The following is a 23,968-nucleotide window of genomic DNA, read 5'->3' on the forward strand; positions in this document are numbered from 1 at the left end:
TGAGTTGGCAGAGGTGAAATGATGACAGGAGTACGGGAAGAGATTAAAAAAACACCCAGAGATCTTGCTCCTGTTTGTTTTACAATGACCTCTGCTGGAAATGTTTATGCATAACAACAGATGGAGACAGAGGGTGATAACCTTGGATGCGGATAGCTTGTTGGTGCTATCAAATGTCACATCTGCATTTAGTGAAGCTCAGGAATACACAACTTGTGTTTTTTCAAGTTGAATTCCAGTGTTTAAGTGACAAGCTTAACTTTACTTACCCATAAATAATTCTGCCAGTGAATGTTTCTGCATTTTGCACTTCAATGATAACACTGACCTGTCACTAGTATCTAACATGCCACTATAGGGTACTGTATAAACTTTGTTCCCCACAATGATTCAAAATACATTAAAAATCATCTACTGTTTATTCCACCCAGGCAGCATGGTTGGCACAGTGGTCAGCGCTGGTCGGGATTCAATTCTGACCTTGGGTCACTGTCTGCGTGGAGTTTGTATGTTCACCCCATGACTGCATGGGTTTCCTCCAGGAGTTCCAGTTTCCTCCCATTGTCCAAAGATGTGCAGGTTAGGTTGATTGGCTATGCTAAATTGACCCTTAGTGATAGGGGACTAGCAGGGTAAACAGGTGAGGTTGGATTTGGTGCAGACATGACAGGCTGAATGGCCTCCTTCCGCACAACAGGGATTCTGGCATCTGAACTTTGTTGACTAAGAACAGAATGAAATGTGTCATATTTCTCAGCGACAGGAAATTCAGTCATTTCTTTGTTTCTACAAGCTTCTCAGATTCAGTCAGTCTCAAAAGCCCAGACTTCAGCTGTTATACTCATCTCATCTCTTCACATCCTCAGTCGATAGAATTTCCCTGTGTGCAACCTGCAGCACAAGCTGAAGGGCATGCCTTCCCACTGAGTAAGAATTCTTATTTCAAAAAAAAATCTTAATAAATTCTAAATAAACTGAAGTTAAATTTTCTGTTTAATATAAAAAATGTTCCGTTGCCTTAAATAAGGTACATTTTGCTCGAGGGCTCCTCTGAAATATAACCTGCAAATAGTAATACCGTCAGGAAAATTGGTACAAAACTCCTGTTCGTGTTAAATCTCTGACTCAGGTCAGTAAAGCAACTGCAAATTTATCAGAATGAATAGCAGCCTAAATTAAAACAGCAAAAGATGACTAGTGCATGTAGAGCCCCACAGTGTGATGAAACATAGAGATGGATAGAAAATATTGAACAGAAAGAATTTTGGCAAATAAAACAATTTTAATTTCTCAATTTTTAACTTCAAGATATTTCTTTGAGGCTATACTTCTCAGTCCATCATCTTGACATGGATTGGTGGCAATGGTTAGCACTGCTGCCTCACAAAAGCAAGGGGCCCAAGTTTGGTTCTCGGCTTGGGTCAGAGTGCGTGTGTGTGTGAGAGAAGTCTGCATGCTCTCCCCATTTCTGTATGGGTTTCCTCCTACAGTCTGAAAGATGTGTTGGTTAGGTGCACTAGCTATGCTAAACTCTCCCTCAATGCACCCAAATAGGCACTGGAGTATGGTGACTGGGGGATTTTTACAGTAACTTCATTGCACTGTTAATGTGAGTCTACTTGTGATAAATAAATTAACTAATTAAACATTCACACCCTCCTCCACCACCACACTTTCTCATCAGTTTTTAGAGGAGTAAGAGATTCCATTTTTACTACAGGGAAAATGAATTGTCTATGGAATGTTTTCATTTTCATGGGATATGACTGTTGCTGCCCATTGCCTGAGAGGGGATGGTGAGCCATCTTGAATTCCTGAAGTCTAGCTAGTGTAGGTACACCTGCACTGCTGTTACAATGATGTGACAGCAGTGAGTAACATATGCAAGATACTCTTCAACAAACTTGCCAAGCTTCCTAACCCCAGACCCAAAGAAAAGACACATGAGAAGACCACCGACTGCAAGAATCCGTCCAAACCACAGACCATCCAAAGTTAGAACTACATTGTCATTGTTGGGCGAAAAACCTGGAACTATCATTGTAACAGCAGTGCAGGTGTACCTACATCAGATAGACTTCAGCAGTTCAAGGTGGCTCACCACCATCTCCTCTAGGGAAACTGTGGTGGGCAGAAACACACACCCCATGACAATGAAAAAAAACCATAGGTAATTCACTTCCCTGTAACAAAATGGAAGCTCTTACTCCTTTAAAAAAAGGATGAGAAAGTGAGAAGGCATTCTGATTGATAGAGCGCATGAACTTTTGCACAAAGGTGATTTCAATTTAATGATTTCCGTTCATGAAAAAAATCTGTGCTAAGGTATAAAACCATAATTCATCCCAGAGTTTTTAATCTTTGGATTATTCTTGTCCTGCTGCTGCAAGGGCACCGTCTGACAGCTATTCAACAGATGTCTCAACTTTAATACAATATTTTCAAAAATAAAACATTCACAATAGGAAGCAGTTTTGTAATTATATTGCACATATTTAAATAAAGGAACAAAGGTCCGATAAGTCCAAAGAATCTGATAAACACCAAACCAAATGTTGTTACGTGGAAATCTTTCCTTCTGTTAACTATCTGCAAATTGCAGTTCAGAGAGCATCAAGCTTGCTTACAAAATGAATCAAATGCAAACTGGGGGAAGCCTGAGTCAGAAGATTCAAGCTCCACTCTAACCACGATAGCAATCTTGGCTGACATCTTAGTGCAGTGCTGCATCGGCAGAGACACTGCTATTTGGATGAAATGTTAAATTGAGACAATCTGCTCTTTCCGGTGAATATAAAAGGATCCCATGGCACTGCTCAGAGAGCAGGGACGTTTTCCAAGTGCCCTGATCACTACAGTTAACATTGTTTAAAAAGTATTTGATTATCTATCTCAATATTGTTGGACCTCTGTGCAAAATTGCTTACTGCATTTCATTACATCAATGACTAAACTTGAAAAGCAGTGCATTGTGAAGTGCTCTTGGCATGCAGTGAGAAGTATATTACACAATTGCAAGGTCTTCCTTTACAAAACAGGCACAGCACAAAATATTCTTACAGTAAAATATTTTAGAAACATTCTCTAACACTACAAAATCGTCATTCTTCTGAGGATACCTTTCCATTCTCATGAATGGAGTGGTTATTGAGAAGACTTGAGAATGATGCTGCACTTTCTGGATTAGGAAAAAAGTTATGCTTTTAATCACCTGTAATGATTCTAACATTGCTATTTTACATGTTTAAGTAGTTATTTAAAAAACTGGACAGAGAAGGCCACAGCTGCTGTCTCGACCATTTCAGCCTGGCTCCATTTCCCCACAGGCAGTGTGCTAGTGTTCACTAATTTATTGCACAGGGTGCAAATGCAGCTGTAAAGAGGTTCATTTTTTCCATTTCCCAGTCTGAAGGAACTCAAAGGCTTGAACAGATATTTCAAATTACTTTTGCAGAAGTTGGCAACTGGCCTTAGCACTAGAGATATCTATCAGATACAATGACAGATTGATTGTCTCTACATTATTGAATAAAGATAGAACTCCAGAAATGCTTGCACTTTCAATTATCTTGCAGAAAAGAATGCTATTTGACATAGAGTGTAGCCTGAGGGAGGAGTTGGTTTACTTCGCTATCTGCACCCTAGGTTAATTATCAAGTTGCATGAAGTCAAGATGATGCTGAGAGAGTGTGATTATTAAACAAACCATATATAAACACAAAAGGTTGACAAGAATTGATTTAAAAATCAGTCTGCAGTTGCAATTTAAACTTTCAGAACAAAAATCATGCAACTGCCTTTGACCAAGACTTCCATTGTGCTGTTATCTGTTAGCCATTCTAATATACATTCATGGAGATATAAAGCATAAAAACAGGCCCAATAGCCTAACTTGACCATGCTGATCAGGTTACCTAAATGGAGCTAGTCCCATTTGTCTTCATTTGGCCCAAATCCCTCTAAACCTTCCCCATCCATGAACCTGTCCAATATATTGCAAATCTCCCAAGAGCGTTTTGTGCTTGGTCAGTTTTTAATAAATGAAATATATGACATTAGATCTCTGCAATAATTAACCAATGATTTAATTTGTAGACTGTTTCAATTTACTATAAATATATATTATAAATAGAAATACATATATATTCACACACTATAAACACTACACTACAGAGTAGACCATTACCACATGTTTGCAATGGAAATTTCAATTTTACTTCCATCTTAAGGTTTGCTAATCAATAAACTTACTTTTGTAAACTGGCAATTCATCGCGATTTGAGACATTTTAATTTTGCTGCTAGATACTGATTAGAAATGTTGCAAATGATTACGCTAGTAAATAATAAATCCTTTAAAATATAAAAGGAAGTCACCCTTTAAAAAGGGAAAAAACTATGCTAATGATGAGCACAATACAAAAATCTTCTATATAGGAGACAATTATCTCTTGTCTAACAGCAGCAATGCTGTGGGGCTGGACTGACAAATATTTAGTAAGAAGTCTCACAACTTCAGGTTAAAGTCCACTTTAACCTAGTGTTGAGGTTTATGTTTCCCCCAGTCCAATGTCGGCATCTCCACATCATGACTACCATCGACGCTGCAAACTGCCGGTTCCAAGTAGAGAGGATCTCCAAGAAGATCGCACATATTGACACACACATGAACTTTAACCTGGTGTTGAGAGACTTCTTACTGTGTTTACCCCAGTCCAACGCTGGCATCTCCACATCCTGACAAATATTTAGGCCAGGAGAAATTGGTCAAACAATTTGCAGATAATTCACAGAAGGGAAGACAACAATTCAATAATGTAGAAACAGCATCCAAAAGTTAGTTTTATTACATTAACAGCAGGGACAATATTTTATCTAATATCAAGAAAGCTGACAGCCAGTTTAAAATGATGGCCCCCACTAATTGCTTGGAAGTTAAAGCAACTGGTGGAATTCTCCCAAAAAATTAAGTGCCGAATTTGCTTAAAAACTGGACAAAATCTCTTGGGTTTTTACAGCCAATATCAATTAAAATCCAGGGGCAGGGCCTAATCCCACTGAAGAGGCTGGCAGCATAGCACTGAGCGAGTCTCTGCGCATACACCCATCTGTCAGTACCGAGATCAGCATATGTACAGTAGCCCTGCACTGATTCCCCCCACCCACTGATCGCTGGCCCCCTGAACATGTCTGGGCCAGCCCCAACCATCTGCCCCCCTACCCCACTGATGTCCAGCCCCAATCGCTGTCTTCCCTCCGTCACTGCCAAGTGCAGAGTGGCAGCGGGATGCTTCCACCCTCACCAATTGGCACTCCAGCTCTTCGCCACCCCCAATGGGCAGTGCCAAGGCACCCCTTGGGCATTCCAATGTCCCTTGGGCAGTGCCAGAGACCAGCCTGGCACTGCCAAGCTAGCACTGCCCAGGGAGCACCTCCCTTACCCCCTAGGGGGGTCTCCATGCTCCCCCCTTCACTCCAGCATGGTGGCGCTGCTAGCTCCCTGCAAAGGGATACCTTGGCATTGCCCACTGGGGTGGCAGGGACCTGGAATGCCAATTGGTGACGGTGTGAGCACCCCACTGCCACTCTGTCAACCCCGCTGGAGTGAAAAACTCCTGGCTGGTTTGGGGATGGGGTGGGAAAGAGAGGCTCTAACGGGCCCAGAAACCTCAGCCCCGGGCCAGCTAGTGATAGGGAAATTCTCATTTGAACCCATTATACAGCTCCATCCCAATTTCTGGCATGAAGCTGATGGTGCTGTTTAATCCAGTGGCCAAGGATGCACAGAGGCTGTGGCACCCAGCAAGGAACCCACTACACGGCCTCTGCTAAATCTCCCAATCTGGTGGTTACTGGGAACCGTTCCACATCAATCTTTTTTATATCATGCAAAATGAAACTGTAATCAGTTGTAGTACCTAGGTGCTTTGTATCCTGAATATTTGTTTGGAGGATGGCTGGTCATTTTCCTCGAGATTGAATGAAACTGTTCAAAGAACTCTTCAAAGAAATCCTGGATCCCAATAAAAAAGGAACAATTCTTGTGGAATGCAAAAAACTGGAAGTTATAATTGCAAGGGGGTTATCAAACACACACTCCCATTGGTTTCCAAACTTCAACAGAACAAATCACTGCCAACTTTATAAAACTGTAAACACAAATAAGCCAAGGTTAATGCATTATCTAAAGCTTTAATTACAAAGATGCCCCAACTTTGAATGAGTGAATACAGGGAATCCAGTACAAGTCATTATGAATTTATTTACATTTTTAAAGTACACAAATACAGCTGCAATACAAATAGGTATTATGTTACCATTACACAGGATATACACAGACATTCTACAGAGGGGTAAATCAGCCACCCAAGATCAAGGTGGTTCATTTGCTTGAAAGAAAAATTGGAAGAGTCCGATATCTTGGAGGCACCACCAGTTTGACAAATCAGCTGTGAGGAAGAAACACTGATCTTCAAGTTTCTCCGCACAAACTTTATGGTAAATATTAAACTGACCACAAACATTTACAACAAAACCCCCACAGGACTATTGAAATGAAGGGAAGAATCTTAATGCAGTAAACGCCAGTTCTCATGGTGTTCCTGTTTAACATGTCAGTGCGCATGCATCAACAGTCAGGCATTTCTGACAATTAGCCAGATACCCTCCCAAGAAGCTGATGGGAAATGCAAATGTGGCTGATACCAAAAAAAAGAGATAACCTGTGCCTTTAATGAAACACACACGCATTTATGAGTTCCTCCTTCCCCTCAGTGTGCTACCTGGAAGCTGTATATAGCAACCATATTATGATATTCCATTTTTAGCTGAATCTCAGTTGGCTTTTCAAACAAACCTTCAAGCTGGATTCATTAGTGCCACGTGTAAACATTTTAGAAACGAAAGTAGTATGTTTTGAAGCATGCGCATTGGAATGTATAGATTCATCAGCCCCTATAAGCTAATGGCAGAATTCACATTATTACTGTACAAGTCCTTCACAGCTTTTTGTTTAAAAAGCTCTCTCTGGACCCAAGTGATTAATGGAGATGCTATGACTCCTTAGGCCAGGGAACCCCAAGAGTAAATTCGGTACCAACACTAATCAGACACTCTAGTTTTAAAAATAACTGTCACCAAAACACAGCTTTACCTTTTTTTTTAAACTTTATTCTTCCACATTTTGATTTTTAAGGTCACATTTTCTGCTGGACCTTGGCACTGCCATTTTACTCTGCATTGCTTCTGCTGGGTGTGTTGTTGACAGCCTCTTCCACAAGGTAGAAAATGGCTTACTGGCACCAATGATCAGTTTTTATTATGATAAAAAAATAAAATGTGGAAGTTAAAAGTGCGCAAACAACCTAGATAATAAAAAAACGAAAACATTAATCGATACAGTGTGCTACCAAAAAAGGGAACATTTTCAAACTCAAATTTAATACAAAAGACTGGAGAAAGCTTTAAATAAAATCAGCTGCTTTTAAATTCACAAACACTCATTGCCAACCCTATGTGTTACAGGATTTTTCAAGTCAGTCAATCGCCATTTCAGATTCTCAAACCTATAAGAACATCACATACATAAAAGCAGGACAACATTCTACTTATCTACATGGATGCCGCTTTCAACTTTAGCAGGCTGATACAAAATATTTAAACTGGGTAAAGATCTACGGTTGTAGAATAATAAAAGGCTACATAATGCCAATCATGGAAGGAGAAGGGATGGCGATATCTATTCTATTTGCGGTCAATTCTGTAAACCGTCTGTAGAGCCCCTGCTACTGAAGTAGTGGGCGTAATCTTTTAACTTGTAATTTACACTGCAGTCAGGCAAAAGATCTCCTTGCGAAGGCGTTCTTAAAGAAAACTTTTTAAAAAAAGTTTTCCTTCCGCTTTTTAGTTAAAGGCATCGAGAGCTTCATTTCGTCGGTTTGCTTTGTACGGGGTCACGAGTTTCAAGGTTAGAATGGGACATCAGCCATGCATTGTCCGCCCTCCATGGTGAGTCATTTTCATCGAGGAACAGCGGAATGGATGCCGCTGGAAGTCACCCGGGCTGGGATCTGTCCAAAGTAAACAAAAAGTAAGTTAGTTCCCTAGCAGTTCACAAAGTTAGTATCTAACCACCGGACATACATTGTTAGGGAAGTGTGGATTACAAATGCAAACACAAGGAAGTTGCATAAAGTGGGTTACAGCCCATAAAGCTTCATACTTTCTATCAAGTCGTGTTCCAAGCAGTTATAACTCAAGGATATTCAATCTGTAAAACAAAACAATGAAGGAAATTGGGGACTGGATAATGCAGTGAGCTGGAGTATACAACCTCTTCACTTCCGAACTGTGCTAACGAATCCAGCCCAGACTTATGGGATGACGGTTTCCTTATTACCTCCTATATGGTTTTTAAGTGAACTGAGCTGGGCTGAGGCCCTTAACCCAGTTCTTAGTGGGCAACAGTCCAAACAAAAAAGCCTCCAGTAATGCTGCATAAAGTGGATTAGGGCAAAGCCATTAACTGGCTACCTATTGCAATTACTTTTCAAAGTTTTCAAATTCAGAAACCACAGAGATGCTGGTGTAACAGCAATGGAAACATCCTTACCAGTATTAAATGCAGTAGAATGCTAGTAAAGCAGGGATCAAGGCATCCATTGGGACTGGTAGCTGAAACTGCAATTTGCATTTTACCTACTGCATACCTGGCCTGGCAACATCTGATATGCTAAAGTGTAGATAGAGAACACCTCAATCTCCAATAGTAACACTGATCAATAGCACGTATTCTCAAAAGCACACAATTAAATCCTTAGGAACCGCTGAAAGATCCAGCCAGACCTGCATATCCCATAAGGCTTCTTCCCTTCAACCAGGAGATTGTTCTAAATAACACCTATATGATTTGCTCAAAGGCTAGATTAACTGAGCGGTTATACTTCGGTTGCAAATAAATTAATTTCCTGAAAGGAAAAGCTTGAGTGAACAACTTCTGAACAGGAAGTCCTCATTCCCTCCTAACTTTAACTGAAGGGAACTTTTCTAAAGGAAAAGGTTATTCTGCCAAAACTGATTTCAGTAAACTTCACTCATGATTTAAAAAGTCATATTTCACTAATCTACCAAGAAAGGTAGAAAATCATTTGCAACAGGGGCAAAAGAACCAATCAAGCTGGTCATAAGACCAAAAAACACTTGGAAATTGGATTTGGAGCATTTCAAATTTAACTTCCAATAATTTAAACTGACTTGGAAATTTTATTTAAATATTTTACCTTTAAATTCAAAAAAACTTGCTTTCAATTTAAAGTGGGTAAGATTTTGAGGTTACAAATCTTCAAATGTCACAAGAAAATACTGCCATTGGTACAACACAACAAAAAGAATTTAAATACAATATCCTAAAAGGATTAAGCACAAATTCTCCAAGTATATTAAAGATTCACCTCTAAGACAACTTATTCTCAACCCTGCAGTTATGCAACATATTAAACTTCAAGGTTTTCAGATGTCACAGGTATGCACCAAAAGTGTACCAAAGCAAAACCATTAACAGACTATCCATTGAAATATTTTTTAGTCTGAAACACGACATTACAGAACTTTGTTACCTTTGACAAAAAGACATTTTAGTCATTGTTGACTATTTACAGTTTCTGCAGTGTGCATTTGTGACAACCATAACAATGCAATGATTTGCCAAAACTTCCAGTCATCTTGAGTGCTGTGGTCACACACATTGTCAACATGCTAAGTTGTAGAAGCCAAGGCAAAATATTAAGCTTAAATTTACTTCTCTTACTGCAAGAAGGTAATCAAAATATTTAATTTATTCAGCAGCATCAAACCTTAATGCTTTTTGGTTTGCTCACTATTTAAACAACAGATTTGGAATCACCAAAATTCAAAAGGTAGCCCCACTTTCATTGGTGTATTTGATAACTACGATTCTAACCACAAGCCTATACTCACGACTAATTTGCAGAGGTAACCTGTAACTGAACTGGCTGACATACACTCCTTACACACAGCCAGCATTGTGAATGGTGACAATGTGATTTAAAAAACAAATGAAAGGCAGCAGTGCTGACTAAGATTTTCACTTAGTTATACAGCTTAAAGCTCTTTTTGTTGGACAGCCCTTGGGCAATTCATAGTGAAAAATGTAATAACTGGGGTAAAAATTAACAGGAATAGCAGCTTAGCACAATGCCTCATGCTGTAGGTAGGTGCCACCAACACACACTACCAGCTGCTACTATCCCCTCTTAATTTGTTTCATGGCTTTAAACATCTATGATGACAGTATGCTAAATTTATTCAAATGGATGCACAGGAATAAATAACAGTTTAAATATTAAATAGTTTAAATGACATATCTCCTTCCAATTTCCTTTTAAAGCAAAAATATTGTAACACTGCAAATCTCCCCCATGCAGAAAGTGAAGTGTTGACAGTATAATCAAAGCAGGATACCGTGCAACAAGATTTCACAAGCAGATCAAATGGAAATCAAAGCAAAACTTACAAAGATTAAGTATCACTGCAGACATGATCTATACTAATTCAAACTGGAAAATGCAAACTAAGATTCCAAGCCAGGATTGGTCTCAGGGGTGGGGTGCAGAGATTACAAGCAGGATAACATGTGGCAGCAAGTGACTGGGGAAAAGCACCAGGCAAGAAAAGAATAAATATACACCTGATCCTCCACTTTTAGCATGGAAATGTTGAACTACCTTTCAATATCCATGCTTTGAGGAGTTTTCCTTAAACACAGACCTGTAATGTAAAAAATGAAGCAGAATCTTGCCCTATTCCCTAACCCCCAAAGTTTTATATATTTTATATATATATTCATATTATTAATCTGAATACCGAGCAATTTATACTGATTTCTTAGCCATTGTTCATACTGGTGCCATTTGATGCTGCATCCACACTACTACAATTTCATAGGATACACTCTTATTGCGCTGGATAAGTTCACATGTATTTTAAATCCTTGGGTACTGAGAATTCATTACAATACAGGTCAGGTTTAACCACTCTTGCACTTACCATTTATTGCAAAAGGATTTGAATGTAAAAGTAGGGAGGTTATGCTTCAGTGGTACAGGTAACTACTGAGACCACATCTGGAGTAGTGTACAGTACTGGCCAACCTATTTAACAACGTGAATATGTTGCAAGCAGATGGTTTAACCAGACTAATAATGGCAGGTTTATCTTAGGAGAAAAGATTGGACAGGATAGGCTAGTTTCCGCTGGTGTTTAGGAGAGAAAGAGGCGACCTGATTGAAATACAAAATCCTGACAATTTTTGATGGGGTGGATGTAGAGGATGTTTCCTATTGTGGGAGAATCTAAAATTAGGGCATCACTGTTTATAAATAAGGGGTCTCCCATTTAAAATGGAGATGAGGCAAAGATTTTTCATTCAGAGGATCACGAGTCTTTGGAACTCTCCCTGAAAAGGCAGTGGAAGCAAAGACTGAATATTTTTAAAGTACAGGTGGACCGATGCTCGATAAGCAAGAGGGTGATAGGTTATCAGGAGTAGGTGGAATGAGGTTACTATCATATCAGACATGGTCTTATTAAATGATGGAGAAGGCTCGAGGGCTGAAATAGCCTACTCCTGCTGCTTGTTCGTATGCTTTTCATCTTACAAAGTTTGACATGTTCGCCAGCATATTTGGGAAACTGTGTTGGAGTAGACTGTTTACCCAAGTCCATATTTATACAACGGCTGTTCTGAATTGTCTTTGAGTGGTTCCATTTTTGAAGCTGCTGCAAATTTGAAACTAATATTTAAGATAGTTTCACTGCAAAAGGAGCTGAAAACTCCAATATAATCAGTGATGTTGTCCTCTCTTATACACTGTGAATACAACTTTGAATGATCCAAACTGTACAGGCTAGAATGTAGTGCACAAGCTGAATGTGAACAAAGCATCAGGAGTTTTCTTACAATAATATCTGTATATCTAGCTCTACACAAAGGCTGAGGCATCAATATCTAACTTAAATTAATGGAATCGTGAGAAGGATTTTCCATTGTGGGAATTTCATGGCACTTCATTGTACCGATTAGACATTTGATCCCTACACAATGTGATTTAAACCCTAATATCCGTGGTCTGTTCTACTTCAATGAAATGGGACTGAGATAAACTCACCCAGTGCTGCCTTCAGTGCGTGTGGATCAGCTACATGCCATGCTCGAAAGGGAGGCTATTCTGAGGTGGGGGAAAAGACAGCCATTTGTAATCTGTGCCACTACCCACACAAAAAAACCATGGTTAACAATGAGTTGTAAAACCCCAGTAATGATCTGTACAGCTAAATTAGCAAACTGGACTTAGTTTGAGATTGCACACCATCCAGAATTTAAAGGGATGCAAGTTCGATCTTATTATCTGCATGTCAATGAACCAGTAGGTCGGCAAGAATTTGGACAATCTGGTTCATGCCTAAAGAAGTGCAAACTGTCATCTATAAGGATTCAAACCATTTGTTCGTTGAGCACTCTTAAGAGCAATGGACCTGAGCAGCAGTAACAGCAGCATTCTAAATTATAAACATGGCTGGCATTTCAGAGTTCAATTCTTTTCAAATACTAAATAAAACAGATCATTTCAAGAGCAGAATGGATATTCAAAAGCTATATACAATTTCTAATTATGGGTACAATGCACATCAGCTTCCATTACATTCTCAAGCATGATTCCACACATCTTTCAAATGCTTGTGCTGGTAGTTTATAAATTCCTTCACAGCATCTTGAGCCAACTGCACACCAAGACCACATTAGGTTCCGGCAACACTAGCAATCTGCTGTGAACCTTTTCATTCCCCAGGAACTAGAATTGACTGAAAAAATGCACTGTGCACCTGACCAGTACAGCTAGGTTAGCAGAGTTCAGATCAGCTAGTGCTGATACTCAAGTTATAACCAGAACAATGGCATCCCATTATCCAAGCTCCAATGCAGAGCTCATCCGTAACTCTGCTGTCCATATTCAAAACAGCATTATATCATACATCTCACCCATGCTAGCAAATCTACACTAGTGCCCAGTCCATCAGTGGTTCAAATTAAAAATTCTCATCCTTGTGTTCAAATCCCTCCATGGATCATCTTTTACTTCCTCCTTCAAGGATTCAATCACTCATTGGCTTCACATTTGTAGGCTCCAAGCTCAGTAATATCGCTTACACAAACAGCTCTACCATCATGCTCTGCTATTTTAAGACAGTCCTAAAATCCTACCTCTTTGATCAAGCTTTTGTCACCTGTTAGTATGTTTCCTTCTTTGATTTGGTGGCAATTCTTTACATTTGATTACATTCTTGTCCAGCATCTTTGGATCTTTTACTACATTAAAAGTTACTGTATATAAAAGCAACTTCATGCTGTTGTACATTACAGGACTAGGAATCATCCAAAATACCTTGAATAGATGGTTCATATAAATCAGCGTTGTCTAACGCTTGGATGTTTTGCATTAATGGGAAGAAAATAAAGAAAGGGAAGATATAAAAGTCAAAAAAGGAAAAAATGCATTAATTAGAAAAGTGGTGGAAGATCTGGAGGCGCTACAGAATCAAGACAATGTTACAGAACTATTAATACAGTGGTAACTAAACATTTGTGAAGGCTTCAATTTTATTTGAATAAAACTTCAGTGTCATGTGGATCTCAAAAGTGAAAGCAGTATGAAGGGTACAAACTGTTGAGTTGCAAAATCTAACAAGTTAAATTCTATACATAAAACAATATAGCATCATAGGATTACCTCAAGTTGTTGGATAATAAATATATTGTTATTAGAAGTATACAGGGACTATATTCTAAATTCTGTCTTCAATTTCAAGAATGTATTGAATGTAAACAGTGAAATTATTTCAACATTCCCAACAACAATATTACTTGATAAAGGAAGTCACTTAATTTCTCTGAAGGTCATGCCGAGTGATTTTCAACCACATTAAAGTTTAATACTTGAGCTCTGGAATGCTGAAAGAACTATGGCAAAACTCAGTTTTGGGAGTAGGAGAGTAAAAATAGAACTGTCCACAAAATGGAGTCAGTTAGTCATTTCAATTCAATTAAACCCTTTACGTGTGCCTTAAAAAATACTTCCTAAAACACAGAAACCAAATAAACAGAAAGCAAATGAATCTCACTTTAGCCTCAGCTGACATGGTCAGCTATTACCATTTGCAGCCATATACAAAGTGCTCTCATTGTGTTCTGAATTAACGTGCCATGTTCACACACATTTGCAAAACCTGTTGCATATGGTAATGCTGCAAGCAAATGCGATTGTTACTGAATGACAAATTGCCAGCCTGCACGCGCACACATACATGGACACACACACAAAAAACACGCTGCAGTCATACCACAAGCCAAATCAGCCCGGCTGATGCAAACTGTTGCAACGCAACTTTTCTATTTTCATCAAAATAATCCAGACACTGCAAGGTGAAAGTCTGAGACATTTTACGGGGTTCAAGTATACAGTAAGGCTCCTCCACAACAGTGACCCGCAAACAGGTGAGGAGGAAAGAAAGAAAGAAAGTTGTGTTCTTCAAGGAAAGCCTCAGTGTAAAATCATTTTTTGGAACCAATATTTTCAAATAGTTAGTGACAGGAGTCTTTATATTAATGTTTGATTTAAGAGTATTTTCTAGACTTATGCGTTTAAATTAAAAGTTTCCTTGAAAAGAGAACACTTGAGCTTTATCTATATACAAAGTAAGGAATTGTCTGAAAATTCAAATAACTAGGAAAGTGTGACATGCATTACACTAGCAATGATAAAGCCAGTGTAGGTGTGGATTATTTCAATTTAAATTACTACTTTTGGAGCCAACAGGCTATAATCTCAGTTTTAAATTTACCAGGAATGCACCATCACAACCTCCACCGTAATTCATCGAGAAACATCTGCAAAGGAAAACCGATGATACACAATTTCTATTTAATTTCACTCAAGCCTGCAAAGACAAACTACATTTGAGATTTTTTTTGAGATGCTGCTGCTGAAAGGTGGTGGTGCGGACAATGGGCAGGGCAACAGACAAGTATCTCCTGCCTAGCTGGATCTTCCATGTTGGAAGAGTTGGTAATGTTTAGTACAGTCTTCTGCCAAATGGATTAGGAGAACATTAAACAAATTCTTGCTATAATTTATTTCCCCATCTGTAAGTATATTGTGAAAGACATTTGGAACTTTAAAATAAAACTGTCATTTTTGAGGGAAGCTGTCCAATAATACCCATTGATGCTCTTGTATCACTGCCTTTGTATATGTGCTACAAAGCTGTTTTTAGGATGTTCTATTTATCACTTTGTAGCCCAGGTTTCTCTACCGCCAGGTGTTTCATGGAAAAATAATTCAACATGCTCATCATTCATGTTAGTGGAGTTCTCAAATCATATCGAAGCTTGGAATTAGTGATGTGGACTTGGAAGGAATGCAGCATTTGACACTGGTTAATTTTTCCTTATTCGTGACATGTATGTTCAACCACTTCCTCTTCAAAAGGGGTTCGAACTGGAAAGGCAGTATAGGTAGAAAAGGAACTGAAGGAATGATTGGAGGATTTTTTTTACACAGATAAGTCAACTTCCCTTTTATCGTTAAGTTGCATGCGCAACCATCAATCTACCACTTCCTTATTAATATGTAAGCAAACAACAGCTCTGTATTGAGATTTATATATTGTTTCATGGGATATGGGCGCCATTGGCTAGGCCCACCCTTTGTCTAATGGTTCACCAAAAAGTATTCTACTCTGATCTGCTTATTACTTTCCTGATAGATGCAAGTGTTCACAGTCATCAAATATGTTAATTATGCATTCTCAAACTGCTTGGACTGAGTGACTAAATACTGAATACGGGCACTTTTACAAAAGTACGAAATTCTGAATGCTGGTGAGTGTGATATGTGGATCTGATGTACAAAAGTATCTGTCAGTCCCTCCTCAATCTGTCTTCTTAATCTAGTTACTAAAAACTACTGATACATGTTTACTGGTACTACATGATTCAAGGATAGGGACTGTTGAAATGTAGGATCTCGAGAAAAAGTGTGTTCAAAATGATGAAATACATATTTTAAATTAAGGTAAAAAGCTCCACACCAACAGAATTGAAGCAACTGGTATGCAATATATGGAACTAAAAATGAGTCATTGCTCTTTCACCTTTGACAGATTACACATTTACTCATCTTAAATTATCCTCATCTGCAATGAAAACATTTAATTAATGATTAAGAAACACAACAAATCAGGCCTGTCCAACAATCCAGCCTGCATGCTTCTATATTCAGCCCATAGGCACTCTGTTCAAAATCAAGGGAAGTTCGACGAAAGATTCTGCAGGGAGCAGCTCTCCAATCACAGGCTGTTTCTCACCCACATTTGCTGGAGATAGGCTCATCAGCGAGCCAAATAAAAGATGAGTGGCTTCTCTTTTGTTTTCACAGTACATGCTTTGGCTGTGTGCTCTCTCTCTTGCCCTCCTGCACAGGCACAGACCCCCACGGTCCAGGGATCAAGATGGCAGAGTGGACAAGGAGGACACAAGGAACAGCAGAACCAGCACCCCGAGTCTTTCTCAGGGCAAAGTGAGGAAACTTGTTGTAGCATCTTTACAGCTGTTCTGAATTCCTCCTCAGAAGTAAAATGCCCAGATATCCTGGGCCCAGGGGGGAAGTGACAGTGAACGAGTTGGCACGAGGGAAGGGAGGGAGGAACGAGGGAACCAGCGCCTGGGGAGGGACGGACAAAAGAACCTGCGAGAGCAAGTATCCAGAGGCTGGGAGTGTGCAGGACACACATGCTTCTCCACCTCCTCCCTCTCCAACAGCCTTTCTACAAAGCAGGCGAGGAAGCAGCCCAGAATTGTGTGCGCCACCACTGACAAATGCGAAGCTACTACTTAGGCTGGCTGCAGTTCCCAACTCTTACCTGGGGACCAGTATTTGGGGCCTAGTCTGTGTCTCTAGCTCTTCAGCAAAAAGGCAAAAGATTTAATTGGTAAGATCTGCTGCATAGCAATTTATGCCAGTCATTTTTATTAGTTACTCTTTAAAAATAATCATTTTATTACTGCGACATTGATTTTTGTTTGAACTTTATGCTCAACAGAATCAATGCAGAAGAGGTGCTTCTGCCCATTGACTCTACACCAACACAAGAAACACCTTACCTACCTACCTAACCCCATTTACCAGAATTTGGCCCATAGCCTTGAATGTTATGACGTGCCAAGAGCTCATCCAGGTACTTTTTAAAGGATGTGAGGCAACCCACCTCTATCACCCTCCCATGCAGCACATTCTAGACTGTCACCACCCTCTGGGTAAAATGGGTTTTCCTCACATCTCCTCTAAACCTCCTGCTCCTCATCTTGAACTTGCATTCCCCTGCCCCCCTGACTCACCCTTCAGCCAAGGGGAACAGCTGCTCCCTATCCAGGCCCTCAATGTTGTACACCACAATCAAATTGCCCCTCAGTCTTTTTTGCTCCAAGGAAAACAAACTTATCCAACCTCTCTTCATAACTTAAGATGTTTTATCCTGGTGAATCTCTTCTGCACTTTCTCCAGTGTAATCACATTTTTCCTCAGCAAATTATTCCTTCAAGTGTATCATCACACTTTTCAGAGTTAAATTCCGTCTGTCACATATCTGCCCATTTGACCATCCCATCTATATCTTTCTGGAGCTCAGGACAACTTCATTGTTAACCACACGGCCAAACTTGGTATTATCAGCAAATTTACTAGTTCTGCACCCACATAGCCATTTATGCTGTTTATATAAATGACGAATAATAGGGGACCCAGTACAGGTCACTGTGGTAAACCATTAGACACTGGCTTCCTGTCACCAAAGCATCCCCCCGTCTCTCCCAAAACTAAGCCAATTTTGAATCCACCTCACTAAATTATTCTTTACCCAATGTACATTTGTCTTCTTTATAAGTTTCCCATGTGGGACCTGGTCAAGGGTTTTGCTGAAATCTATATAAACTACTCATCTGCACTACACTCATCTATACACCTGGTCACCACTTCAAAAAATTCAATCAAATTTGTTAGGCACGACCTCCCTCTGACAAAGTCATGCTGACCATTTCTGACGGAGACATGCTTTTTCTGACGGAGACAAGATTCCCTTCCACTGACTTGAGGCTCAATGGTTTGTAGTTTCCTGACTAATTGCAACAACCCTTCTCAAATAGCGGAATCTCATTAGCACCTCCCTCATGGCCAAAGGAGAATTAAAAATTTGGGTCAGAGCCCCTGCAATTTCCTCCCTTGCCTCCCACACCTTATCCTGCCAAAATTGCTGAACATTGAGTGAGAAAAATAATGGAAATGTGGCCCCTTACCCAAAAAGGTTGAACAACCTTCCAATAATGCACTGGAAAGGTTATTAGGGGCTGATGTGCCATAACGTCTCTTTTGTTGACAAGTGCTTCACAATGCATTACTGCACTGTTGGATTTTTTAAATTCTTACATAAAAAAAGTATAAAAGTGGCCTGCTGGAACTTCTCCAGTCTGGGGTGATCAATAGTTATGCGAGAGATAATACTTAGACACAAAATTCATATTTCAGCTGAACATTTAGAGGGAGGAATTGATAAACAGAGAGTGTGCATTTCCTCAATGCCAAGATAAAAATGGACAACAAACTGATTTCAGAGGATCAAACACTTAAATACTGGTCTAATATTAATGGTTTTGTTAGAGGCTGGAATCAGGAGGATACAATTTTCATTGCACAGTGAAAGATTTATTTACCCATGGGGAAAGGCTTTAAAGTAAAACAAATATGCATTTATTGAAACTGTACGAGCAACGGGATTAATCCCATCACAGATGATTAAATTTGGCCTGATTTCAGTTAATATTTTTGTGACGTTCGAAGCTGAATGGAATCAAATAATTAAAATCAAAATCTAGAAACTTGACCTTTTTGGGACTAACCATTTAGAAGATGCCATTCCTGACAACATTGCCAAGGCAAATATGGTCTCCCTCTTTCTTTTTAATCTAGCCCAAAGACTGCTGGTTACCAGAGAGGACGGGGAATAAAAGTAAAGCACTAATATAACAGGGATCAAATAGCGTGTGCAAGCTTCACTTTGTTGATCTCATGGTTTAACTTTGGCAGTTTTTCTATCTGGTCACTATTCCAAGGATTCGTATTAGAAGCTAATTTTTCATTCAAGTAAATGGAAACAGATGTTGGGAGTTAGCTTAATGGTGACAAGCTTATTACGACCACTGTGGCTCACTGAACCACACCAACTTGATAATGGTAATTAGAGACATTTTATATCCAATAAAACTACACCCTAACATGAGCCATTCCAACTTTGGGAATTGGGGGTGGGGAGGAGAAAAACAAAAACTGTTGGAAGAAAGGAAAAACACATTAAAAAAGATCAATATCTCTGTATGGATGTGGATCAAACTGTCCTCAATTATGGATTCAGGCATCCCTATCAGTTATTAGACACTCCTAGTTGCCTGTACAATGAGCGGTTTGCTAAGCTTTTCCACAGGGCAGTTAAAAGACAACTAACTACATTGCTGTGGTATTGCTGCCAAGTATAGGTCAGCCAAGTAAAGATGACAGATTTCCTTCCCTAAGCGGCAGCGAGCCAACAGGGTTTTAAAATGACTTTGACAGATTCATGGGCCCTTGAACCATATCAGTTTGTTATTTCTAGTTTTTAAATTTTGCATTAAGTTGGTCAAAAGGTTCTTTAAAACCCCAGAACCATTACAAAAATACTTTAGTTGCATCAAGTTTAGGAAAAACGCCATGTGTAGTTTAATGATTTGGGTTGATCTTACCTGTGATGTTGACATTCGTGATGTGTCCTGACGTCCGGTTAAATCTGTCGAAGAAACATTAACAGGAGCGCCACGATGTAACCTCATGCTCACTTTCCGCTCCCGTTCCATGCCAGAAACAGGGCGTGGAGATGTGTTTGCTGCAAAATGAATGTCAAAGTTAGGTAAAATCAGTCCCAACTCACAATCATAAAGAAAATCTATTGAACAAATTAAATACTAATTTGCTTAGCGATGCATAAAAATTATATTTAAAAAAATCTGTTGTCATCCAAAGCCAAGTTTATTATAAGTAAGTGTTTATGGTAGTCAACCAGGGATCATATCAGATCAATCATGATCTCACTAAATGGCGGAGAAGAGTTTAGGGGCCAGATAGCCGCCTACTTCTGCTCCTACATCTTATGCTTATAGGTAAGGAGAAAACTTCTTAAAGAATGAATTCCCAGCTTAATTCAATTGTGGATTAAGCCACATCCATAGCCATTTTGAAGCCTTTCCATTTTCAGATGCTTCACATACATACCCCTGTTTTTACAAGAAAAATGCATTAAATATTTCCATTCTTACCATAAAGATATTCAAGTTTTTATACCAATTTTTTGCTGAGTTATGGGGTTTGATAATTGAACGGTAACAGTTTTTTGACTCTAGTTTGCACATGGTGAACAAAAGCAGAACTCCCAGTTTAACCAGTGCAATCTTGCTGATTTTTTAAAATCATCAGCTTGACACTGGAACCACATTCTTACTGTTAACAGTTTTCGTATACCAGAAGAATTGGATTTGAACTGTTTCAAACTAAGCTCATACCAACATTCTGTTATTTGCTTTATGGACTAATCTACCATATGATTAACATATTGTTTCTCGTGAAAACTTGGGTGAGTAGGCGGAACACTTTCAAAGTGGGAAGGTTTTCAAAATGGACTATGAATGCAGGCTAATCCACAAGTGAACAACCGAAAAATCTAAAGCTGCTCTATAATTCATTTGAATATTTAACTTTAAAAATAAGGCCAAAAATTGCAATTTCTTAAGTGTAGCCAACCCCATGGTTGGGCTATGAATTAATTCCATCAATAATAGTTCTTACTCAGTCAGAGATATACGGTGTTCAGTTTTTTTTTGTACAACTGTAAACATTACTGAAGCTATGGGAACTGAAGAAAGACAAGCATAGGAACAGGTCACTTGCTCCCTCTTTTGAAGCTTTAGAATAAAAATGTTTTTGTTAAAAAATATGCTTTCTAGGGGGAATCTGAATTACTATTACATCTCTTGCAATAGTTTTAATAATGGCTAAACTTGCTGCTCCAACAACTTACTCAACAAGGTCTACAGCTCATAACCTAATCACCAGTCTGCATGTTTTGCATGATTATGTACTTTTGACATTATCCAAGTTGGATAAACTTGTAATTTAGTTTGAACTGGCAACATCAACAAGATTATGAAGAATTTACTGGACATGAAGCTAACATAATGTACAATTAGCCCTCTCTCTAAGTGAGATTTCTCCATCTCAGCGAACCCAGTAAGCAGATTAAGACTGCATCCACATCATGCCTACTTGCACAGTGCAAGACACAATTGCCAGAAACACATCATTGTTCCAACTTTTTAAACTGGCATCTCTGTTCACCACCCTCACTGAAACCACAAGCCTGTAATTGATATCGCAGACAGTTAATCTAAATGGTATCTTAATGTAGAATTTTACAGCACAGACAATTGCCATTTAGTCTAGCAGGTTCATATCAATTTATACTCTACATGAACCTCCTTCCACCATATTTTGTTTAACGCCATCAGCATTTATTTCTTTCTTCATGTATTTACATCTTCATCTTAAAAGCATCTATGCTAGTTGCCCCAATAGCTTCAGGTGGTATTTTATTGCTTCATGAGAGCAATGATTTAAACACCAAATTACACTGAAATTTTCATCCGTTTCAGTAACATACAACGAACTGTTCTAAAGACCAGATTCCTCTGTGCTAATTCTGATAAAAAGGGCAATGAAGCAGAAATGCACATTTGAAGTCCTCTGTACGAACTAGCGCCCTTAGATGACTCTTCACTTGTAGGTAGACATGTTTAAATGGCTTGACTGAGCAACGGACAGCAACTACAAGCAATATAAAGTTAGTCAGGGGCATGACAGAAACAAAGACACAGTGAGAAAACAATGAGGAATGTGTCATGAATGGCAATGAAGCAAGTACTACGAATTATGAAAGGAACCAGGTAAAAGCATCACCTTGAACTTGGATGTCAACAATGACCTTAAAATGAGTATGGATCAGCCAACACTGTTGAAAGCTTTAGAGAATTTAGATGAGGAGGAACAAGGCACTATTTCAAGCCACACAAAATTTCAACTTAGAACTGCATTAATGGGATACCAATGTGCTGAACTAGAAGCCAAATTTATAAGGAGTCATTGGAGGGTTGGAACGGTAGCAAGGCATTAGGCTCAATGTGCAGTTGTAATGACAGCAAAATTGTCATCATTTGTGGCCATTTATTGTGGAAAAACTGATGTTAATTTCTAGCATCCACATATGCAGTTAAATGCAGAAGTTGCTGTAGGTCGTACCCTCCTCGACAGGATGTACTGTTTCAGCCTTCACAGATACAATCAATACAGAATCGGTGATGTAAATTAACTTTTGACACACTATTCCCACAGTAAAAGAAACAATTAAAAATTTAAGCCTTGATTGATCAGGGGTAACAGATTTTACTAGTGTAATTATCTTCAGTGGCAAATGGACAGACTCTCTCATGCACGCTAAGAGCTTGATTTGACCATCCGCATCAGGAAGACAAATGAATGCAAGGGTCCAAGATGCTACAATATCACCATCCATCAGCACTGACAATGTGACGCTGGAGATTGTTGATAGCTTCGCAAATCTAGGCTTCACAATTACTAGCAATCCTTCACTTGATGCTGAAATCAACATATATTGCAAAAATTGCAGCTGTAATGTCCAAGTTGAGTAAGAGAGTAACAGGAACCTGACAGGACACCAAACTACAAGTCTACCAAGCTTGGACTTGGGCGCTCTTAACTGCATTAAATGGTGATAACCAGACCATTGTAACTATTAAAACGTAGCATATAGTTAGGTGAGATATTTAGAGGCTGTTTGAAAATAAACTGAATAGAAACACAAAATAGGAGTAGGCTATTCTGACCCTGGGAGCCTGCTCTGCCATTCAACATGACCATGGCTAAATACCCAACTCAACGTGGATGCTAAAAATTGTGACACCGCCTTCATCCTTCTAAACTATGGAGAATATTAAGCAACTCAATCATTCATCATACATCAGTCTCACCAAAAGACCAAAACTGCTCACAATACTGCAGGTGTGGTCTCCTTGTAACTGCAGTGAGACATCCCTGCTTCTGTATTTGAATCCTCTGTGAAGGCTAACACAGCATTTGCCTTCTTCACCACTGCTGCCTGCGTGCTTGCTTTCAGCAACTGGTATACAAGGACACTCAGGTCTCATTGCACATTCCACACACACAATCTACAGCCATTCAGATAATATGCCTTCCTGATTTTGCTACCAAAGTGAATAACTTGCCCACTCAACTTGTCCAAATCACAGTGAAATATCTCTATCCTCCTCACAGCTCACCCTCCCACCCAGCTTTGTGTCACCTGCAAATTTGGAGATATTACATTTAGTTCCCTCATTTAAATAACTAATATACATTGTGAAATTTTAAAATCTGGGGTCCTGGCACTGACCCCTGTGGTACCCCACCAGTCACTGCCTATCTCTTGGAAAAAGACCCCTTTATTCCTTATTTGTTTCCTGACAACCAGCTTTCTGTTAATTTGAATAAAAAATCCCAAATTCCTTGCACTTTAATTTTACATGCTAATGTCTTATGTGGGTTCTTGTCAAAAGCCTGCTGAAAGTCAAATAAAACACACCCACCGGTTCACCTTCTTCAACTCTACTAGTTACATTCTCAAAGAATTCCAGTAGATTTGTCAGACTTTTTTTGTAAATCCATGCAATTCTAGCCTCTCCTGCCATT

At 39.1% G+C, this 23,968-nt stretch overlaps 1 protein-coding gene across 3 annotated transcripts in view; it reads right to left on the reverse strand.

Moving 5' to 3' along the window:
* Window positions 1-6,241: 6,241 nt before the first annotated feature.
* LOC145356292 (casein kinase I) overlaps window positions 6,242-23,968 on the reverse strand; it is a 51,070-nt gene continuing 33,343 nt past the window's right edge. Inside the window, exons 8-10 of one of the 3 annotated variants that reach the window (XM_080208859.1) lie at window positions 19,900-20,039; window positions 12,185-12,244; window positions 6,242-8,068 (exon numbers count right to left, since the gene is read on the reverse strand). In XM_080208859.1, the coding sequence (XP_080064985.1) occupies window positions 12,215-12,244; window positions 19,900-20,039 (170 nt within the window). In that variant the 3' untranslated portion in view covers window positions 6,242-8,068; window positions 12,185-12,214. Of the gene's footprint in view, window positions 8,069-12,184; window positions 12,245-14,915; window positions 14,962-19,899; window positions 20,040-23,968 lie in introns of all 3 variants that reach the window. The other 2 variants (XM_080208857.1, XM_080208856.1) reach the window with 2 other exon arrangements.

The sequence above is a fragment of the Carcharhinus amblyrhynchos genome, chromosome 21 (assembly GCF_965287045.1).
Source record: "Carcharhinus amblyrhynchos chromosome 21, sCarAmb.v2.hapA, whole genome shotgun sequence".
NCBI lineage: Eukaryota > Metazoa > Chordata > Chondrichthyes > Carcharhiniformes > Carcharhinidae > Carcharhinus > Carcharhinus amblyrhynchos.